Genomic DNA, 19504 nt, shown 5'->3' with positions numbered 1-19504 from the left:
TTTACTTTCAATTAAATTCTTTTAATTCTTTTATTTTTAACTTCTTCATTTTAAATTTCTTCACTTTTAATTCCTTTATTTAACGCCTTCGTTTTTCTTTTCCCACCCTCCACCCTGATACCCCCGTTCCCAGCGACCTGATGTCCCTTTTCACCCCACTTTTAACCCCTTTACTTTTAACTACTTCACTTTTAACTCCTTCCTATATTTCAATTCCTTTACTTTTCAATCCCTTCATTTTAACCCCCCTATTTTTAATCATCCCCGCCGTTCCCTGTCGCGCACGCGCAGATTGGCAGCGGGCGGGGCGCGCGCTCCCGCTCCGTTCCCGCGCTCTCTCCGCGCACGCGCGTTCCCGCCCCTCCACCGCCCCCCCCCGCCCCCTCAGCCCACCCGCCCGCCGCCATCTTGCGAGGAGCTGCCGCGGGACCGTCCGCCGGCGGGGCCGGCGCCGCTCGGGCTGCCCGGGCTGCCCAGGGCTCACGGGGCCGCCCCGGCGGGCGGGAAGAGCCGGGGTGGGCGGCGGCGGCGCCATGGAGGATGAAATGCCCAAGACCCTGTGAGTGGGGAGGGGGCGAGACCGCCTATTGTTCCCGGCTCCGCGGGGAGGGGCGGCCCGGGGTCGCCTCACGGAGGGGCCCCTCAGGCACCGGCGGCGCCACTGGGGCTCCGCCGCGGGCCCTCAGCTGCCCGCAGTGCTGGGGGAGCGACCCCCGCCTGGGGCTAAGGGGTACCCGGCGCCCCCTGCGGTGTTCCTGCCCCTTCCCGGTTCCCAGTGCTGGTCACCGCCGTCCTGCCCCGCGATCCGGGTGTTATCCCGGGCCTCCAGCTCACTTCTGGAGGAAAAGGGGGTCTGGAAGATGTGTCCGCCCTCCCCAGTCCATCCTAGCACGTGGCAGGGGACGGAACTGGATGATCAAGGTCCCTTCCACCCCAGACCGTTCCATGATGACGATCCTATCATCCTACATGCTCCATGTGCATTTTGTGAGCGTCTGGCTGGATTTTACTATCTCTGGAGCATGTGGCACCACCAGCTCCCAGGGAATGTGGGCACTGCCCTGGGAAACAGCTGGAGCCCCAGTGCCATGATCAGCAGCTCCAAGGAAGTACCCAGGAGGTGCCCATGAATCCATTGTTTGCCCCAGTGTTCAAAGCACGCCTTGAGCCTGTTACTTCCAAAGAACTAATTATGAAGCTGTGTCGGAGGAGGTGTACATTGGGTATTAGGAAAAGGTGGTGGTGCTGTGGACACCTGACACTTTTCCAGGCATGGGACAGTTCCTGTGCACCCCTGGTGCTGTTTTCCAGAGCTCCTGTGCACACCTGAGCTGTGTGTTTCCCTCCTTTTCCCAGGCAGGTGTTACCTGGGGTGGTATCCCTCGTGTAGATCAGGGAAATCAGCCTCCAGTCTTCCCATCTGACCTCTACCAGCTTCATTCTCCAGTGCAGGAGCAAAGGCAGGAGGGAGAGGGAATCATTCCAAGGCGAGGGAACATTGTGCCCTTGGATTGCTGCACCTCCCCAGGGCTTGAGAAACAACTTGGCTGAGTGACCGCAGGAAAACAAGCCCTTGAGGTGCCTCACGGCAGTGACCACTCTGTCTGCTCCTCCAATCCCGTTGTCTTCCCACATTTTGGGAGCTATTCTTGGCATCAGCAAACATGGTCAGACCTGTTGGCGTGTTTTGTGTTTATTTAGGAAGATGTTCCCCCCCCCATCCCAATGGCTGTGTGGAGCCTGGTGGTCTCGGTGTGTTCCCGAGGGAATGAGGTCCCTGTCCTGGAGCACGTGCAGCTTGTGGCACAGACATGGAATTACTGAGGGTGAAAAAGATCTCCGGGATCATTGAGTCCGACCTTAAACACGGCCGGGTTCTGAGCACAGCTGAGGACTGAGCAACACCCTGGATGGGATTCCTACGGCACCTCCCAGTGACTTTCTCAAATCACACAGGGGATTGTCATGAGCTGGGTGTCACAGGGCACGTTTAGAACGAGCAGTTGAAGGCAGAAAGTGCAGCTTAAGGTGATCTTTGCAGCTGGGGGGCCAAAGTGCATGTTAAATCCATGTCTACACGAGGATTTCTGTAGGATTTCTGCTCCAGAAACCCCACCTGGGTGTAGATTTTGGGGCTCCCTCAGTTGTGTGACATCATGAGGGGCCTCCAAAGCCCTCTGCACCCCTGTCCCTGTTCCTTTCCTTCCTTTAGCACATTTCAGACATTTTTCTGGAATAGATTCCAGACGTTATTGGAAGTAACACCTTGGTTTTGCCATTTCCACATAACCCGTTTCTGTGAGGGGGTGTAGATCCTTTAGGAGCTGTTATTCCTTTTATGTAAATGATTTCCTGGAGAGGCAGCTTGTTCTCCCTTCCTTGAAAACCACTCTTCACCAGCAGATTGCAGATCTGCAGAGTGGTTACGAGATGGGTTTGAAGTGACTAAGTCCTCTTGTTTGTGTTTTCCATGGAAGTCCGGGGATGCTTGTGGAATACGTGTCCCAATTCAGTTTGTGTGTCTGAAAGAAGTGCTGGCAGTGGTTGGGTTTTACTTCTCAAGAAGCCACACACAGTGAATAAAGTTGGAAAATGCAGTCCTTCATCTGCAGAGAGTCACCAACCAACTCATTAATTGGATTCTCTTCCAATTAGCAGGAAAGAGAAGGATGGGAAAGGTGCAGGAAGAGACAGGACTGAGATCTCCTCCTGTGAGTGCAGAGGTCGGGGTGTGGGCACCCTGTTTGGGGAACTCTCAGTCACAAATTAATTAATTTGGACCCAGAAGGTCACATGAGGCTCAGTTTATGCATTATCCAAAGGATGACAATATTGAAAAAAAAAGGGGGAGGAAAAAAGAGGCCTTTCTGGTTCTGGTCCGGTTGACAAGGTGATGATCTGTCAAAGGCTGGACTTCATGAGGTCTTTCTCAAGTAAATGATTCTGTGATTCTGACTCTTGGTTGAACTTGATGTGGGGGATAATGTCCTGGTTAATTACCTTAATGAAGTGCACCAATCCCTCCTTTTTTGAAGGTTTTAGGGCTTAAGGAAACTTGTCAGAAGTGCAGGAATTACTCAGAGCAAGATGATGGCTGTGAAGGTCTGTCTGGGGATTTTAAAATACACTCCTGACTCCTCCCTGAAATAGTTGTCCAAATTATTAACACAGGGCTCCTGTATTTATCACTTCTGGCAGCAAAACAGGCTCTGTGTCTCCTTCCCACAATATCTGCCTAACCAAATATTGGAGCTCATCCCTCTGGCAGGTTCCTGGCCTTGTGTCAACACCAGGAGCACGAGCAGCCCCTGTTGTTGCTGCCTGGTTGTTTTCTTACAACACCTTTACACCTCCTGGCAGCAGGTGGGGGGGTTGCAGGTGCAGCCAGGTGGTGTTGGTGGTGGGATTTGTCCAGGATTCCCGTGGCAGAGGTTACCCACAGAACATTCCTTTGCGGGAAGCTGCTGCCACACCTCGGGGGCTGAGGTTTCTCGCTGTGCTTTTTATAAAAATCTCGTGACTTGGGCTTGACAACAACAACAAAAACACCCACCTGTGGTTCATGGGGGTCTGAGAAAGCCAAAATCCCAGATGGGAGCAGGGGTTGGGGTTGTGTTTGTGCACTCAAGCACGTTGGCCTGTGGTCTCACACAGATCTGATGCTTCCAAAACCTGAGGCCTTTGAAAGAAACGGACCAAATGTTGTGTAACAACCTTGACAAACACCAGCCTGAGCTGTTGGGGCAGCTGGGAAATGGTGCCTGGGGAATGATGATGTTGTACAGATACCAGAACTGCCATTTCTGTGCGTGGAAATCAGTTTGGTGGGTTGAGTTCATAGAGTTACAGGGTCATGGAGTTATTTGAGTTGGGAGGGACCTTAAAGATAATCCAATTTATCTCACCCCCCTTTCGTGGGCAGGAACACATTCCACTAGACCAAGCTGCCCCGTTGGACTGACTCTTCCTCTCCAAACATCCCATACAAACCCAAATAAGTTCAAATAAATATGAATAAATAATAGAATCATAGAATGGTTGGGTTGGAAGGGACCTTAAAGCCATCCCTGCTCATCCCAGGGGCAGGGACACCTTCCACTCTCCCAGGTTGCTCCAAGCCCTGTCCAGCCTGGCCTTGGACACTTCCAGGGATGGGCAGCCCCAGCTTCTCTGGGAATTCCATTCCAGCCCCTCCCCACCCTCCCAGGGAAGGATTCCTTCCCAGTATTCCATCTAACCCTGCCCTCTGTCAGGGGGAAGCTCTCCCCCTTTTCCTGTCCCTGCAGTCCCTTGCCCAGAGCCCTCTGCAGCTCCCAGTGTGACCAACACCCGTGTCTGTGCTGTGTTTGATCCTCAGGTACGTGGGGAACCTGTCCAGGGACGTGACCGAGGCTCTGATCCTCCAGCTGTTCAGCCAGATCGGACCGTGCAAAAACTGCAAGATGATCATGGATGTAAGAGCCTGCACTGACTGCCGTGTTCCTCATGGCTCCAGGCCGTACCTGTGTGTCTGGGAATTCCCCTGGAAAAGGGCACGACCAGTTAAAGGGTGTAATAAGCCTGGAGGTGCTGCTGTGTGCTTTTGGCATCATTCCTGCCTTGTGCCTGGTGTGAATTTAAGGATGGGTGGACATGGCAAGGGGGAGTGAACAGCTTAAACCGTGGGGGGGTTGTAAATGCGATTTTAAAAATTCTCTGCCATAATTTCAACTTTGTAAGGCAGAGCTTTGTCAGTCCCTGAATGTAATCCCTGTGCAATGAAAAAGCCTGTCCACTGGGGATGCTGAGGGGTGAGGAGTCAGGAGCTGAGCAGAGCAGCCGAGTGCAGCCTGAGGAGGTTTGCGTCCCTGACCCTGGGTTTGCCTGTTGTCTCAGACAGCTGGAAACGATCCCTACTGCTTCGTGGAGTTCTACGAGCACCGGCACGCAGCCGCCGCGCTGGCGGCCATGAACGGCAGGAAGATAATGGGTAAGGTAAGCTGCCCTGGCTGCGGGTGAGTGAGCGGGACAGCAGGCTGGCCCCGGGCTGGGGGGACGGATCCAGGGGCACAGTTCCACTGGAGACACTCTGGAGCTGTCAGACACTTCGTTGGGACAGAGATTGTAACGGAACACGACTGGGGAGAGACGCTCAGACTGTTGTAGGAAGAAGGCAGAGGGAGGTGGGAATGTGGAGCTGGGAGGGAGGAACACCCACAGAATTCCAGAGTGGTTGGGGTTGGAAGGGACCTCTGGAGGTGATCCCACCCAGCCCCTCTGCCAAGGCAGGTTTACCCAGAGCAGGTTACACAGGGTGTTGTCTAGGCAGGGGTTTAATGTCTCCAGAGAAGGAGATTCCACAGCCTGTTCCAGGGCTCTGTCACCCTCAAAGGAAAGTTTTCCATCGTATTTTCCTCATATTCAGGTGGAAATTCCCACGTTTCAGTTCATGCCCGTTGCCTCTTATCCTGTCACTGGGCACCACTGAAGAGAGTCTGTCCCCATCCTCTTGACACTTCCCTGTAAGATATTTGGAAGTCATTCCCCGTGGTCCAAAGTCCCTCTCCAGCTCTTGGAACCCCTTTAGGCACTGGAAGGGGCTCTGAGGTCTCCACAGAGCCTTCTCTTCTCCAGGCTGGACACCCCCAGCTTTTCCAGCCTGTCTCCGTGGCAGAGCTGCTCCAACCCTCAGAATAATCTTAAGAACAAGCCCTCTCCCTAGAAATATGTGTTAAACTTGACCTTTCACCCCAGCCTTGCCCATGGGGAGCTCTGTAGGGTCAGAATTAAGTGCTGGAGGTGTCTTGAGCTCAGTTCTGAGCTCCAGGATCTAATGATCTTCCATTTGCAGGAGGTCAAAGTGAACTGGGCCACCACCCCCAGCAGCCAGAAGAAGGACACCAGCAGTAAGTACCACTTATGCCTGAGTTGTACAAGTTCTTAAACATAAATACATCAAATGATGCTTTGTGGGAATGTTTTTATTGTAGTCCTAATTAATGTCTTTGTCTTAATAAACTGAAGAAATCTGATCTTTGCCATCAGGTAGTTCCATTGCCAGCACAGCGTTCACAAGGTAACTGTGTCTTCTTAAACATAAGTGGAAATATCTCCAGGGTCTTCACCAACCACCTGAAACTGTGTTTGGGGTTTTTTTTTTGTTCTCCATTTATTTTTTATGGAAAGGCTTCCCTTGGAATTCCTGTAGGCTGGTGAGGGTAAACCACGGCAGCATCTGAGTTGACTGGAGTTTGGTATCTGCTGTAGCACAGATCTGGGGGACACGGTGATTGTGGTGGAAAACTTCTTAGATTCAGGACTGCTTTTCCTCCTTTCCTCCTTTCATGGCAAACTGTTAAGTTGGGTTGTTTTGGTCTGTCCTTTATGACCTGCAGTGTTAATCCAGACATTGTGGGTAGGATCCAAATCCCTCCTGCGTTTCTTGAAGCATTCCAGCTTATGGGACTTCAAGGAGCAAGTGATCTCCTGCCACATCCAGAGGAGCTAAAGCTGCCCCACCCCTGGAAATGTCCAAGGCCCGGTTGGACAGGGCTTGGAGCAGCCTGGGAGAGTGGAAGGTGTCTGTGGCAGGGCATGGGACTGGGTGTTTTTAAGGAACCATTCCATGATTCCATAATTCTGTGTCACAGCTTAATGCTGGCATAGGAAGAGAAAAATTTTTGTGTAATCTGGACACATTAAGTAAGTAGTTTCAGATTTGTACAGTAAATACTGGCAGGTCTTAAAAGCAGTTGGTAAAATTCAAGATACAAAAGTGGCTGCAGTGTCCTTCAAATCACTGACTTGTAGCACTGCCAAGCGCAGAGAACAGCAGTGAATTCTGTTCCACAGCAAACTCTGGTTTTCATGTAGAAGATGTTTGAATATTAATTGATTATTAATTTTTTTGGTGGTATTTATTAGGTATTTTTGTTGTATTTAATAATGTATTTTTAATAATAGCTGGAGTTTTAATAAAGGTTTTCTTAATTTTTATTTTTTTTTACTCTGTACAGAGTTGTTCAACCATTAAGTGCTTCTTTCTCTTTTTCCCAAAAGACCATTTCCATGTCTTTGTGGGAGACCTCAGTCCAGAGATCACGACTGAAGACATCAAAGCAGCCTTTGCCCCCTTTGGAAGAATATCGTAAGTCCTTTCTTAGGGCACATAATCTCCAAGTTCTCTCTCCCAAGTGGAGGCAGCTTTGTGTGTGAGTAAGTAACACTGTGCAGGGCAGGGACACACACTCCTCTGGTCACACAGCAGCCTCTCACCCGAATCCTTTATCCCAGTTTGTTCTGCTTTCCTGGAACAGTTGTGTCCAGCTTGCTTTGGCTTTATCCTCCTTGCCTCATTTGGCAAAGCAACACTGGAAAATCCAGACTCTTCAACCCGGGGTGTGCATTTCCCTGGCCCTCTCAGCCCAGTTTGCACTCTGGATTTTTGGGGTGCCAGCCACTCATAGCCAATGTTTTTTATGGAGTTAATCCCCATTTCCCACAAAATGAACCTTTTTTGAGCACAAGGCTCGCTGGGGCACTGGGGCAGCGTCAGCCCTTGACCCAGGGCCCCACAGATGGGTCAGGGAGCTGAGCTGGTCCCAGCGGGGCAGGGATGGTCCCAGCCCTCCCTGCCAGTCTGTCCTACTCAGGGTGTAGCAGAGAGAGGAGCAGTTCCTTCATTCCATCCTCCAAACGTAAACCATTAATTTTCCTTGTAGTGTTGTCTGTACTGGACATTGGAGTTTCTTGATGGTGATGTAAGAACATAGAGTGCTTTGGAGTGTTGGGTAGTGAAGCATTTAATTGAAGTAAGTTTGTTTTTTGTTGTTTTATTTTTTTTTTACCCCTCAAGAGTCCAGTTTATTCCTCTTTTAATGCCAGCTTGATTTCCTTTTATTAGAAGGTTTAAAATTTATCTGTGTGTGGTCTTGCTTCAGACATCCCCAATGCCTGACTGCAGCTAATGGTCAGCAGGGAGTGCAGAGGGAGGGCTCCAAGGAGGCAGTTCATGCTCTCATCCTCTGGCCAGGTGTGCTGGATGGAAGGGATAGGCTGGAATGATGGGAGAAGGAGGCAGGAGCGGGCAGCGAGAGAGAGTTTCCCCCTGCCTGGGTATCAGAGGTGACAGCTCAGTGGACACACATTCCATAAATAACCCCCTAAGCTCCCTCCTACCCCTGAATCTGAGGCCAGGCCTGTTGTCCCATCTTTCCTGGAAGAGTGTTTTCCCTGGGAGAGCTATCCCTGTGTGATGGTGGTGATGGGGAGTGGTGCTTGTGCTGCTGACACACGGAACACTTGTGGTTTGCCTTGGCTCAAACTGACCATCCAAGCTGAAACTCAGTTTTTTCCCCAAAAAAGCAGAATTATCCCCTTAATGACTTTTTTGAACTCTTTTTCCAAACTCAGAATGACCCAGATTTTCTTCTTATTTAAGTTTAACCTGGAAAAACAAGTGATTGAATGAAGTGACCTGACTTTACCTGTTCTTTATCAGTGACCAGCCTGTGGAATTGTGCTGCTAATGGAATATTTCCTGATTGATTTCTTTTTATTTTAATCTTTACTGGTGCCAAACTGAGCTTTTTTTCATTAATGACACCGAGGTTGAAGTACTGCATGATTAGCTCAGAAAGAAATTGGGTAATTCTTTGCATCTGGCTTTTTTTAAACAAACACCGTTTCATTGTGGTTCCTTTTTCACTTGCTCTGTGCATGTTTTCACTTGTTCTCAAGTCTTTGTTCCCAAGTTTTCAGTTGAGGGTAAGTAGAGATGAGTTTTTCCCTCACTCCCTCTCTAGACTCAGCTTCCCAAAGTGGCTTTTCTCTGGCAATTTGTAATGTTTGATCCAAGTTCTGACCTAGGAAAGAAAAAAAAGGGGAAGTGGGAGAGGGTCTAACAGAGAGGAAAGGACAAATATTCCTGCTGTAGCTTTGGGAGAGGGATTTTCATTAGGCACCACTGACACTGTCATGCTGTGGGTGCCATAATTAAACTTAATTAGGCTTACGAACTCCAGGCCTTAACAAACTTTCTCTCCATTGTGGCTTCTCTTTTGCCCACATTAACACTGTTTTTCCCCTGCCCCCTCTGACTTCTCCAACCCTAAATTGCATGACTTCCTGAGTGGTTTTGCTGCTGTTTCTGTTTCTTTTCCTGCCTGTCCGTGGTGGGAGGGAGGAGAGGGTGGCCTGGGATGAGGACACCTCACCCTGGGCTGGCTGGGCCCCCAACTGCTGCTGTATCCTCCAGTGGGTTTAGCTCTGGTAGCTGGGTTCTCTTCCTAACTCAATCCCAAATAATAGGGCTCTGGTTATTTTGCAGAGTGTCCCTGAAGAATGGACAGAATTCCATGGCTAACCACAAGCTACAGTTCACAGTGGACAAACGTTGTAGTTTTCTTATTTATTTTTATCAATTTTATTCATTTTTTTCCCTCTTTTTTATATATATTTCGTAGTTCCAATCTCTGTTGTACCAATGCTGTGTAATGTGTAGTTTGTAAAGATATGAATATTGCAGTGTTTTCTTCACTAATTTCTGAAATATCAATCTCTCAAAATTTACAGCTGCCCACAGTCCAAACAGGGGGTAACGACCCAAGAATTAAAGAATTCAGTTAACAGGCGACGTATGCCTTTTAATTGCTATCTTCTTTTTTTTTATTTTTTTTCTATTTAATATTTGGAATGAGTATGTAGAATGTGTTGGCAAATAAATAAAAGTTTAAAAATGGCGTGGTTCAAGAGAGCCATTCAGCTCATGTCAGCCTTAAGCCATCTGGAATAGCTGCTTTGACCATGCTTTGTGCCTTAACAGTCTGTGAGAGTGTTTTGAAGCAGGAGCCAGCTGTAGAGTGCAGACATTTGTTAGAGAAGCCATTGATTTACATGTTTACACAATTAAGTTTTAATTTTGCTGCTACCTGGCAAAGCCTTAGTAAAGTTCTGTGTAGACAAGGAGCCTTTTGCTTTGAGTGTGTTGCTGGTGCAGTGAAGAGCTGAGGATTAGTGGAGGTGAGAGAGGAAAATGACTCAGGGACTCGAGGAGGGGCTGCACTGGAAGGGGCTGAACTGGCTCTTGTTTGTGCTTTGTAGGGACGCACGGGTGGTCAAGGACATGGCGACAGGGAAGTCCAAGGGATATGGCTTCGTGTCCTTCTTCAATAAGTGGGTAAGATCCCTTCCTCTCTCCAGCTTTGGTTTCCCTGCCTGTCATGGGGAGAAGCTTCTGTCTATATTTATAAACCCATATAAATCACAGAATCCCACAATGGTTTGGGTTGGAAGGGACCTTAAAGCCCATCCAGTGCCACCCCCTGCCATGGGCAGAGACACCTTCCACTGGACTAGGTTGCTCCCAGCCCCGTCCTGCCTGGCCTTGGACACTGCCAGGGCTTTGTCAGTCAGGAGCACGGTGATGTCACTCCCTTGGCTCTCTCGCAGGGGAGGAGTTGCTGACAGAGGGTTTTGTTGTCTCCTCTCCCCACAGGACGCAGAGAACGCGATCCAGCAGATGGGGGGGCAGTGGCTCGGGGGACGGCAAATCCGCACCAACTGGGCCACGAGGAAACCTCCGGCTCCAAAGAGCACCTATGAGTGTAGGTGCTCAGCTGGGTGCCCTGCCAGCCTCCCGAGTCAGGGAATCATGGAGTGGGTTGGGGCGGAGGGGCCTCAGAGCCATCCCATTCCACCCCCTGCCATGGGCAGGGACACCTCCCACTAGCCCAGGTTGCTCCAAGCCCCATCCAGCCTGGCCTTGGACAGTGCCAGGGATACAGGGGCAGCCACAGCTGCTCTGGGAATTCCATTCTCAGCCCCTCACCACCCTCACAGCCAGGAATTCCTTCCCAGTATCCCATCTAACCCTGCTCTCTGGCAGTGGGAAGCCATTCCCCCCTTTTCCTGTCCCTCCATCCCTTGTCCCAAGCCCCTCTCCAGCTCTCTGGAAGCCCCTTTAGTCACTAGAAGGCGCTCTTAAGTCTCTCCGCAGAGATTCTCAGTGGGGTGTTTGCAGGTTGTGCTCAACACCTTTTGCCAGTCAGGATTATAATTATAATTCCCCCACCATTCCTGTCGGATCCACTGAAAATCCCTGTCCAATCTCTCCCAGCAAACACCAAACAACTGTCCTACGACGACGTGGTCACCCAGTCCAGCCCCAGCAACTGCACCGTGTACTGTGGGGGGGTTACCTCGGGCCTCACAGGTACGTGGGGTTCCCCCTGTGCCCCCTGTTCCTGTGCCCCTGCGGGTTCCTCACGCCGCTGCCTGTCCTTCCTGCTCCAGAGCAGCTGATGCGCCAGACCTTCTCCCCCTTTGGGCAGATCCTGGAGATCCGAGTGTTCCCGGATAAAGGATACTCCTTCGTGCGGTAGGTGGGCCGAGGGCATGGTGGGTCTGCCCGGGTGGGAGTTTGCCAGGCTGCAGAGCCCACCCTGCAGCAGCTCCCTCTGCTCTGAGGAGGGGTTATGGGCTGTAACACGCAGGAAAAACCCCAGAAAACAGCTGGAACCGTACAGGACCTTGGTCTGTTGTGTCATCTCAGAGGAGTTACTGAAGCACTTTGAGTCTTTCCAAAACCACCATCCCTTTATTGATGAAGCTCCATATAGCAGAAAACATCATAAATTGACTGCTCTCCTTGCTGGATTTTCCAGTTTATTTAGGGAGAATCACAGCATGGGGACAGGAAGAGCAGCCCCAGCCCTTTGTCACCCGTGACCTAACGTCCTGCCACCTGCTGGGGTGGGACAGGGGCAGTTCCAGCTGGTTCTGAGGCCCCAAACCCATCCAGGGCTAGCGAGGACCTTGGGGGTTATCCCAGCTGTTATTCCCTGAGTGAGTGGCTCGTGTTGTCCCACCTTGATCCCGGCAGGTTCAGTTCCCACGAGAGTGCAGCGCACGCCATCGTGTCCGTCAACGGCACCACCATCGAGGGCCACGTCGTCAAGTGCTACTGGGGCAAGGAGACCCCTGACATGGTCAGCCCCGTGCAGCAGGTCAGGGCTGCTCCTCTGGGAAGTTCCTTAGTGTCTGCTGGGAATTCCTTAAGGGGCTGGAAAATGTAAATGAGCTGGGGGGGCTCAGCCTGGAGAAAAGGAGGCTCGGAGGGGACCTTCTCCCTCTCTGCAACTTCCTGACAGGAGGGGGGAGCCTGTATCCCTGGCAGTGTCCAAGGCCAGGTTGGAGCAGCCTGGCCTGGTGGAAGGTGTCATTCCCTGATTCCTACCCTGGCTCTTCCCACAGAACCAGCTGAGTTACCCCCCTCCCTACGGGCAGTGGGGGCAGTGGTACGGCGGGGCCCAGCTCGGGCAGTACGTGCCCAACGGGTGGCAGGTGCCCACCTATGGCGTGTACGGCCAGGCCTGGAACCAGCAGGGATTCAGGTGAGTTCGGGGGGTCCTTTAATCTCCTTTTTATCCCCTTGGGAAATGGCTTTGTGACCCTACAACCCCCTCAAAGCTGTTCCACTCCAGGACATGGCACTTGGGACGGGTGGAGAACAACTCCCCCACCCCCCTCAGTGCCCCAGTTCCTCATCAAACCCCCCTTCCCTTATCCCCCCCACATTCCTAAGGGATTCTTCTCTCCCCCCACAGCCAGACCCAGTCGGCAGCAGCCTGGATGGGCCCCAACTATGGAGTGCAGCCCCCCCAGGGCCAGAACGGCGCCGTGGTGCCCCCCCAGCCCGGCTTCCGCGTGGGCTTCGAGACCCCCTGAGCGCAGGGACCCCCCAGCACCCCCCACCCGGGTATTTATTACCAGAGCCACAATCCGAGGGGTTGGAATCATGGAAAAATCGCCCCCACCCTTTCAATTTTAACAGAATCCCCCCTTTCCCCCCCACACCCAGATGCTGGATCGCCGCCTTCTGCCTTGGTTGTTTTTTCCTCCTTTTGATGTGTTTCTTAAATTCAATGTTTTTTAGAAACACAAATGCAGGGACTTCGCTGCCTTAGCTCAGAATTGGGGCAGGAATTGCACAAGTCATCCTTGTTTTTGTATTTTTGGGGAGGTTTTCCCTCGGAGCCGATGGAAAAATACACCATAAACAGCTGTAAAACCCCCCAAAATAAGCCAAAAGTGTGGGAATCCTGGAGCTGCCACATCTTCAGCCTCACACCCTGTTTTTAAGCAGCCTCTTGGAAAAACCCTCTGGTTTTTCTTCCACCAGGAGGGTTTTTTTTTTGAGGATAAATTACTCGTTTACATCATTTTTTGTGGATCTCAGTGTGTTTTTCAGGGTCGGTTTTGCCTTACGATGGGGGGAAAAAAAGGGGTGTGACAACACCCATCTCCCCACGTGAGCCAAGATTCCCACCCTGGGACAGCAAAATTCCTGTTGCTAAAACGTGACAAATCCCTCCAGGGTTGTTACTTTGATTTTTTTTTTTTTACTGATTTCTACATTTTCCTGTAAAATATTTGAGCAAATTGAAGAATTTTGCACAACTTTTGGCCACTTTTGTACTTTTCCTTATTTAAAGGTAGGACATGGAGTCTTTTTGATGTGATTTTATGCCTCAAATCTTCTTTTTTTCCCTTATTTTTTTGTGGATATCAAATATCTCTTGGAATATAAAGTTTTTAATAAATTGTGTAAAATTCCCTCGATATCCCAGGTGTGTTTTACAAGGGAGTGAAGGTGAGAAGAGCTCCCAAACCTGATCTATCAGAGGCCAAAAACACCCTTTTTTTAATCCTACCTCTTGCCCAGCCTTTAAAAAAAAAAAAACACAAACCCACAAAAATGGAAAAAAAAAAGGAAAAAATTTAAAAAAAAAAAAAAAAAAAAAAGGAAAAATTAAAAAAACCCTGAAGCTTGTGTGCTGTGTTTTGTTGGTCACGGGGGGGAGTGGAGCGGGTGCTGGTGGGATTTGGGGGGAAAGGTTGGAATTTGGGGGGGAAAGGGGAGAAAGTGGTGAATTCTTGCCGCGGGAGCTGCTGGGAGTTGTAGTCCAGGCCCCGGTGTGGCCGTAGCCCCTCTTTGGACTACATCTCCCAGCAGCCCCGGGACGCACCACGTGGTGCTGACAGACCAATAAGAGCGCGCGAATGGCGGAAGTGGGACCCCCCCTCACGGCGCCCACGGCGGCGGTAACGGGGCTGCAGGTACCGGGGCGGGGGAGAGACCTCCCTGGGGCCGGGGGGAGAGATCCCCGGGCTGGGGGTCAGGGGACGCGGGGCAGAGCAGGGACGGGCACGGGCTTCCTGGGGGTCACGGGGAGCCCTCCCAGTCCCCCCCAGTGTCACACTGGGATAGGGAGCTGTGTGAGGGGGGGAATGGGTTGAGGAGCTGAAGTCGCTGTTCTCATCCTCAGAACTGGCCAAACTGGTACAAAACCCAACATGGGACGAGAGGGAATCGCCCCATTCCTGCTCCCATTCCTGCTCCCATTCCTGCCTCCATTCCTGCCCTATTCTTGCCCCATTCCTTGCCCCCATTCCTGCCCCATTCCTGCCCATGATTCATGTTTTCTGGGGTGACATGGGGACTGTCAGGGTGGCTCAAGGACTGTCAGGATGGCACAGGGATCGGACAGGGTGTCCCAGGGACTGTGGGGTGTCCCAGTGACTGTTGGGACACCACTGGCACCACCAATGACCAGTCAACTAATCTGTTCCCCCCCATTTCCCCCCTCTGTACCCTCCCAGCTCCCTGAGCATGGACCCCCCGCCATCGAGGCCCAAAGCCCCTTCCTTCCTGTCGGACCTGGGCAAGGCCACCCTGCGGGGCATCCGCAAGTGCCCCCGCTGTGGCACCTACAACGGCACGCGGGGGCTGAGCTGCAAGAACCAGCGGTGTGGGACGGTGTTCCGGCCCGGCGCCCGCCGCCCACCCGGCCCCGGCACTGGCACTGACCCCGGCGCCGTGCGCGTCCTCACCGGCTCTCCCGCGCAGCTCTACTCCGTGCGGCACCGCGGGCACCACGCCCGCTGCTTCGTGGAGCTGGGGGTCTCCGAGACCGCCATCCAGACTCCCGAAGGCACTCTCATCACCCAGCTGAGCTCGGGGCGCTGCCACGCACCCGCCTGTGGCACGGCGGTGGCGGAGGACAAGCAGTGCCAGCATCTGAAGCTGGCACTGGGCTGCCAGGCTGAGGCCACGCCGCTGCCCCTCAAGAGCTCTGTGCTGGGCTCCCTGCAGGCGCCTCCCGAGGCCAAGCAGAGCCTGTGGGAGCTGGCGACGGAGCCCACGGGGCCGCTGGTGCAGAGGGTCACCAGGAGCGTGCTGGTGGTCAAGTGCCAGGCCAGCCAGAGGCACGGCCTGGGCTACCTGCACGCCTGCTTCGCTCAGCACCGCTTCTCCTGCGCCTGCCGGAGCCCCCGCGCTGGGCACGGCAAGAGGGAGGAGGAGGAAGAGGAGGAGGAAGAGGTCCCACCAACACGCTGCATCCACTTCCTCGCCTGCATCTGCGCCTTCGCCAGCGACGAGAGCCTGGCCCAGGAGTTCGCCGAGTTCCTCGCTTCCGACGCCGGGGGTGGGAAGGGGGGGGCACACGGGGGCCTTGGGGGGTGTTGAGGGGTCGGTGACACCCCAACCCGGGCTCTGGCACCTCCCAGCAGCCCTTGCACCTGCTCCCGGTCAGCAGCTACCCTGGGGTTGGGTTTGTGTCCTGCCCAGTCCCTCTGCACGGGGAGTGATTCCCACCATGATGCAGCCAGCTCCTGGTTCCCAGAGTGTGGGAGCAGAATGAGGAGCTCCCTGTGCTCCCATGAGAGCTAGATGGGGGCAGATCCCACTGGGATTCACTGCTCAGGGCGTGCTGGGGTTGTTTTCCAGGGCTGGAACCTGTGAACCCCCTCCCGCAGCAGCCTCTGGGGTTAATTCCCTGTGAACCCCTCCCACAGCAGCAATATCTGGGGTTCACTGCCCCAAGGGGGTTCTGCAACCCAAAAGCTTCACCCTGATATCCCCATCCCACCCTGTCCTTGGGCATCCAAAGGTTGGAAACCCCCTCTGAGGGCACAATGGGAGCAGGATAAAATCCCCCCTCCCCTCAATGTCCCCCCAAAGGAGCATGTGCAGAGGAGGGGGGATTCCCCTGCAAACATTTGGGATGTGCTGGGAGGTCTTGGAGGGGCAGATGAGCCCCCTGTTCCCTGGTTGAGATGTTTTTAGGGACAGGATTTGTGTCCCCAGGTCTGAAGGGTGCGGTGATTCCGCAGCTGGTTTGTGGCCCCGGATCCACAGCACGGCCTCGGGGGGTGGCTGCTGCCAAGACCAGGAAGAGGAAAAAGGATGTGGGGCCGGGTGAGTGTCCCTGGGAAGGTCTGTGGGATGGGTGGGAGCTGAAAATTCCCTTGGGAGCACCTCCAAGGGACTGGGATCCAGCTTGAGGATTGGGTGGGATTTGAAATCCTCCAGCAATGCAGCTCCAAGGGACTAGGATCCGGCTGTGTCGGTGCCAGTGGAGCCTTGGGAACAACCCCAACCTGGCCCAAAGGGGTTTTTTCCCATGCTCATGGTGGTGTTATAGAGGAGAAGGGCCCCAAGGAAGGAGGTGACAGGCAGGGATCCCATGGGGTGACTCCTGCAGTGACAACCCCTCCTCAGGGACACAGGTGACCAGCCTGCTCCTGGCTCCGGACCCGGCTCATCCCGGCCCCAGAAGGAGCAGCCTCAGGAAGCCACCCGTCGCCTCGTCCTCCCTGAAGAGACACAGTGAGTCTGGGGGCACCCAGGGCCCCCTTGGCAGTTCCCACTCTGGGTTTATGTAGATTTATATGGGTATTGGGAAGGGATTCTTCCCTGAGAGGGTGGTGAGGGGCTGGGATGGAATTCCCAGAGAAACTGCAGCTGCCCCTATATCCCTGCCAGTGTCCAAGGCCAGGCTGGACAGAGCTTGGAGCAACCTGGGATAGTGGAAGATGTCCCTGCCCGTGGGATGGGCAGGGAGGGCTTTAAGATCCCTTCCAACCCAAACCATTCCATGATTCTATGATTTATTTGAGTTTTCATGGGATGTTTGGAGAAGGGTCTGTCCTTTTGAGTTTCTTCAGAACCCTGTGGAGAAACTCTCTTTCCATGCTGGCAATGCCCTGTGCCAGGGCAGGAGCCTCTGCTTGGTGCTTTTCTCTCTCTCAGCTTTAGTTTTGGCCTGGAAAGTGGAACAAATCCCTCATTTTCCCCTTTTTCCCTGAGACAAAGCACATCCATCCCACCCCACAGCCAGGAAGGGCTGGTTTGGCTCCCACAGATGCCCCTGGGGAATGTGTGGGTGCTCTGGGGGGTGACATTCCAACATCCCTTCCCTCCCTCCTGCAGGCTGTACCCAGGTGCTGGATGAGTCCCAGGTGTCCCTGTCCTTCCAGGACTGGCTGGCCAGTGTCACGGAGCGCATCCACCAAACCATGCACTACCAGTTTGAGGGTGAGTCTGGGGGCACCCAGGGGGGCTTTGGGGCTCCAGCCCACCCAGGGACTGCCCCCAGAGCTTTGTCTGGTTTGCAGGGAATTTATTGTGCCCTGGGAAGTTTTACTGCCTTTGATTCAGGTCAGATCAAAGTGGGGGGGGGATTCTGCCCCTCTGCCCTGCTCAGGTGAGACCCCACCTGCCTCCAGCTCTGAGACCCCAACATGGAGGAGGCCACAGAAATGCTCCAAGGGCATCTCCAGGTGGCATCTGGAGCACAGACAGCACAGGGAAGGGACATCAGGGGATTTCAGGGTGGGAGGAACAGGATCAGAGGCCAACTCCTCATGGACAGGAGGGTGCTGGGTTCCTCTCCCAGGGAGGGGACAAGGGGCACAGGACACCCAATGAAACACCAGCCTCCAAATCCAAGATACTTCCCTGGAAACATGGTCAGACCTCAGCACTGCTGATCCAATCAGCCCCAGGCACACTCAGGGCCCAAGCAGGATGAGGGTCCTGGATCCCCCAGCCCCTGATCCCTGTGCTCCCCCTGTTCCCCCTGCAGGGCGTCCTGAGCCCCTGGTGTTCCACATCCCCCAGGCCTTCTTTGATGCCCTCCAGCAGCGCATCTCCAGTGGGAGCAGCAAGAAGAGGCTCCCCAACTCCACCACGGGTGAGGGATCCCAGGGGAGAAAAAGGAGAAAAAAGAGGTGGGGGAAAAAGAGGGTAAAAAAAAAAAGGGTGAGAAGGGAGAAAAGAGGGACAAAAAAAGGGGGAGAAAGTCAGGGGAAAAAAGTGTGGGAGGAGGCAAAAGGTGAAGAGAAGAAAGAGAAAAAAGGGGGGGAAGCCCTGCAAGTCCCCCCAGCCCTGACACCCCACCCTCCCCAGCCTTCGTGCGCAGGGACGCGCTGCCCCTGGGCACCTTCTCCAAGTACACCTGGCACATCACCAACGTCCTGCAGGTGAAGCAGATCTTCGACACGCCTGAGGTAAGGGGGGAGCAGCCCCCCCAGCCCCCCAGAGCCCCCCACAACCCCTCCTGACCCCCCCCTCGCCGCAGCTGCCGCTGGAGATCACGAGGAGCTTCGTGCAGAACCAGGATGGCTCCTACGAGCCCTTCCGGACCCCCCGCGTGGAGGTGGAGCCCGTGGGAGACGGGTTTGGGACACCCGAGAAACAGCCCCCCCTGCGGCCCCTGGAGCTCCAGACCTTCCTCAAAGTTGGTGAGTGAGGGGGGGAGCAGAGTGGGACCCCAGAATCCACAGGGAGGGGGGGCAGAATCCTGGGAACCCTGGGGACTGTAAAGAGAGGGAGAAAAGGGGGAGCCCAGGGGAGGGGGGGGCTCAGTGGAGGGGGAGAGGAGCAGCCAAAGGAGGGGGCAGGCCCAGAGGGTGAGGGGGCTTCAAGGGAGGGGGGAAAGGGGGACCCAGAGGGTGAGGGACAAACACACAGACACCCCTGGAGGCTCTGAAGAGAGGCGGAACAGGGGGTCCAGAGAGTGGGGGCTACAAAAACACCCCTGGGGGCTTCAAGAGAGATTAAAGGAAAGTCTGGAGGGTGGGGGGCTTCAGTGGAGGGGCAGGGGGGGCCTGCACCCACCCCACCGTGCCCCCCCAGGACACACATCCCCCACGCAGAAGGAGCCCACCCCGTTCACCATCGAGTGGATCCCCAACATCCTGCCCCGCTCCCGCCTGGGGGAGCTGCGCCTCAAGTTCCAGTATGGCCACCACGGGGGGCCCCGGCCCGTGGGACCCCCCCGGGACCCCCCTCCAACCGACCCCCCGCTGGAGCTGCCCCCCCTCAGCACCATCACCTTCCCCTGAGCCCCCCAAACCACCCCCCGGCACTGGCACCTGCACAGACACGATGGAGCCCCCCCAAAATAAACCCCCCTCAGCACATGCTCTGAGTCTCCACTGCAGGGGGGAAGGAGGGACATCTGGGGAGACCCCCAGGGTGGAGGGGGGAAGAGGGGGAGACCCCCAGGAGGGGAGTGGAAAGTAGGGGGAAACGTGGGGAGCCCCTCAGGATGGGTGGGGGTCACCCGGAAGGTGGGAAGGGGGGCTGTGACTGACAGCCAGAGGGGGGGCCAGGGTATGGGGGGCAGACCCCCCATCATGGGGAGGGTCTTACCTGGGTAATCCCAGTGGCTGCTGC

At 54.1% G+C, this 19504-nt stretch overlaps 3 protein-coding genes across 7 annotated transcripts in view; all 3 read left to right on the top strand.

The window, feature by feature from the left end:
• AP3M2 (adaptor related protein complex 3 subunit mu 2) overlaps positions 1-4424 on the top strand; it is a 79786-nt gene extending 75362 nt beyond the window's left edge. The window contains exon 9 of the transcript XR_007908417.1: positions 4415-4424. The gene's annotated coding sequence lies outside the window, so the exon portion shown is untranslated. The remainder of the gene's footprint in view (positions 1-4414) is intronic.
• On the top strand, positions 390-13810 carry TIA1 (TIA1 cytotoxic granule associated RNA binding protein). Of its 5 annotated transcripts, XM_051812099.1 has the most exons (12): positions 390-559; positions 4358-4454; positions 4876-4974; positions 5831-5885; positions 7039-7126; positions 10081-10156; positions 10475-10583; positions 11096-11191; positions 11272-11356; positions 11861-11984; positions 12232-12371; positions 12585-13810. In XM_051812099.1, exons 1-12 carry the CDS (start codon positions 534-536, stop codon positions 12703-12705), a joined length of 1116 nt encoding a protein of 371 aa, XP_051668059.1. In that variant the 5' UTR covers positions 390-533; the 3' UTR covers positions 12706-13810. The 5 variants fall into 5 exon arrangements, with proteins under 5 accessions (XP_051668059.1, XP_051668060.1, XP_051668062.1 ...); XM_051812100.1 differs by lacking the exon at positions 390-559 and having other exon boundaries at positions 4364-4454; positions 4880-4974; XM_051812103.1 differs by lacking the exons at positions 390-559; positions 4358-4454; positions 4876-4974; positions 5831-5885; positions 7039-7126 and adding exons at positions 7723-7790; positions 9553-9614.
• Positions 13811-13867: 57 nt separating this feature from the next.
• Positions 13868-19238, top strand: CUNH2orf42 (chromosome unknown C2orf42 homolog). Its single transcript, XM_051812088.1, has 9 exons — positions 13868-14097; positions 14641-15467; positions 16130-16240; positions 16544-16651; positions 17255-17359; positions 17910-18017; positions 18233-18333; positions 18405-18567; positions 18962-19238. The coding sequence occupies exons 2-9, from the start codon at positions 14651-14653 to the stop codon at positions 19168-19170; spliced, it is 1722 nt and encodes a 573-aa protein (XP_051668048.1). The 5' UTR covers positions 13868-14097; positions 14641-14650; the 3' UTR covers positions 19171-19238.
• Positions 19239-19504: the final 266 nt, after the last annotated feature.

Source organism: Manacus candei, unplaced genomic scaffold, assembly GCF_025592945.1.
Source record: "Manacus candei isolate 608988 ecotype Guabito, Panama unplaced genomic scaffold, ASM2559294v1 h1tg000084l, whole genome shotgun sequence".
In the NCBI taxonomy this organism is placed as follows: domain Eukaryota; kingdom Metazoa; phylum Chordata; class Aves; order Passeriformes; family Pipridae; genus Manacus; species Manacus candei.
This window is presented reverse-complemented; position numbering and strand designations above follow the sequence as displayed.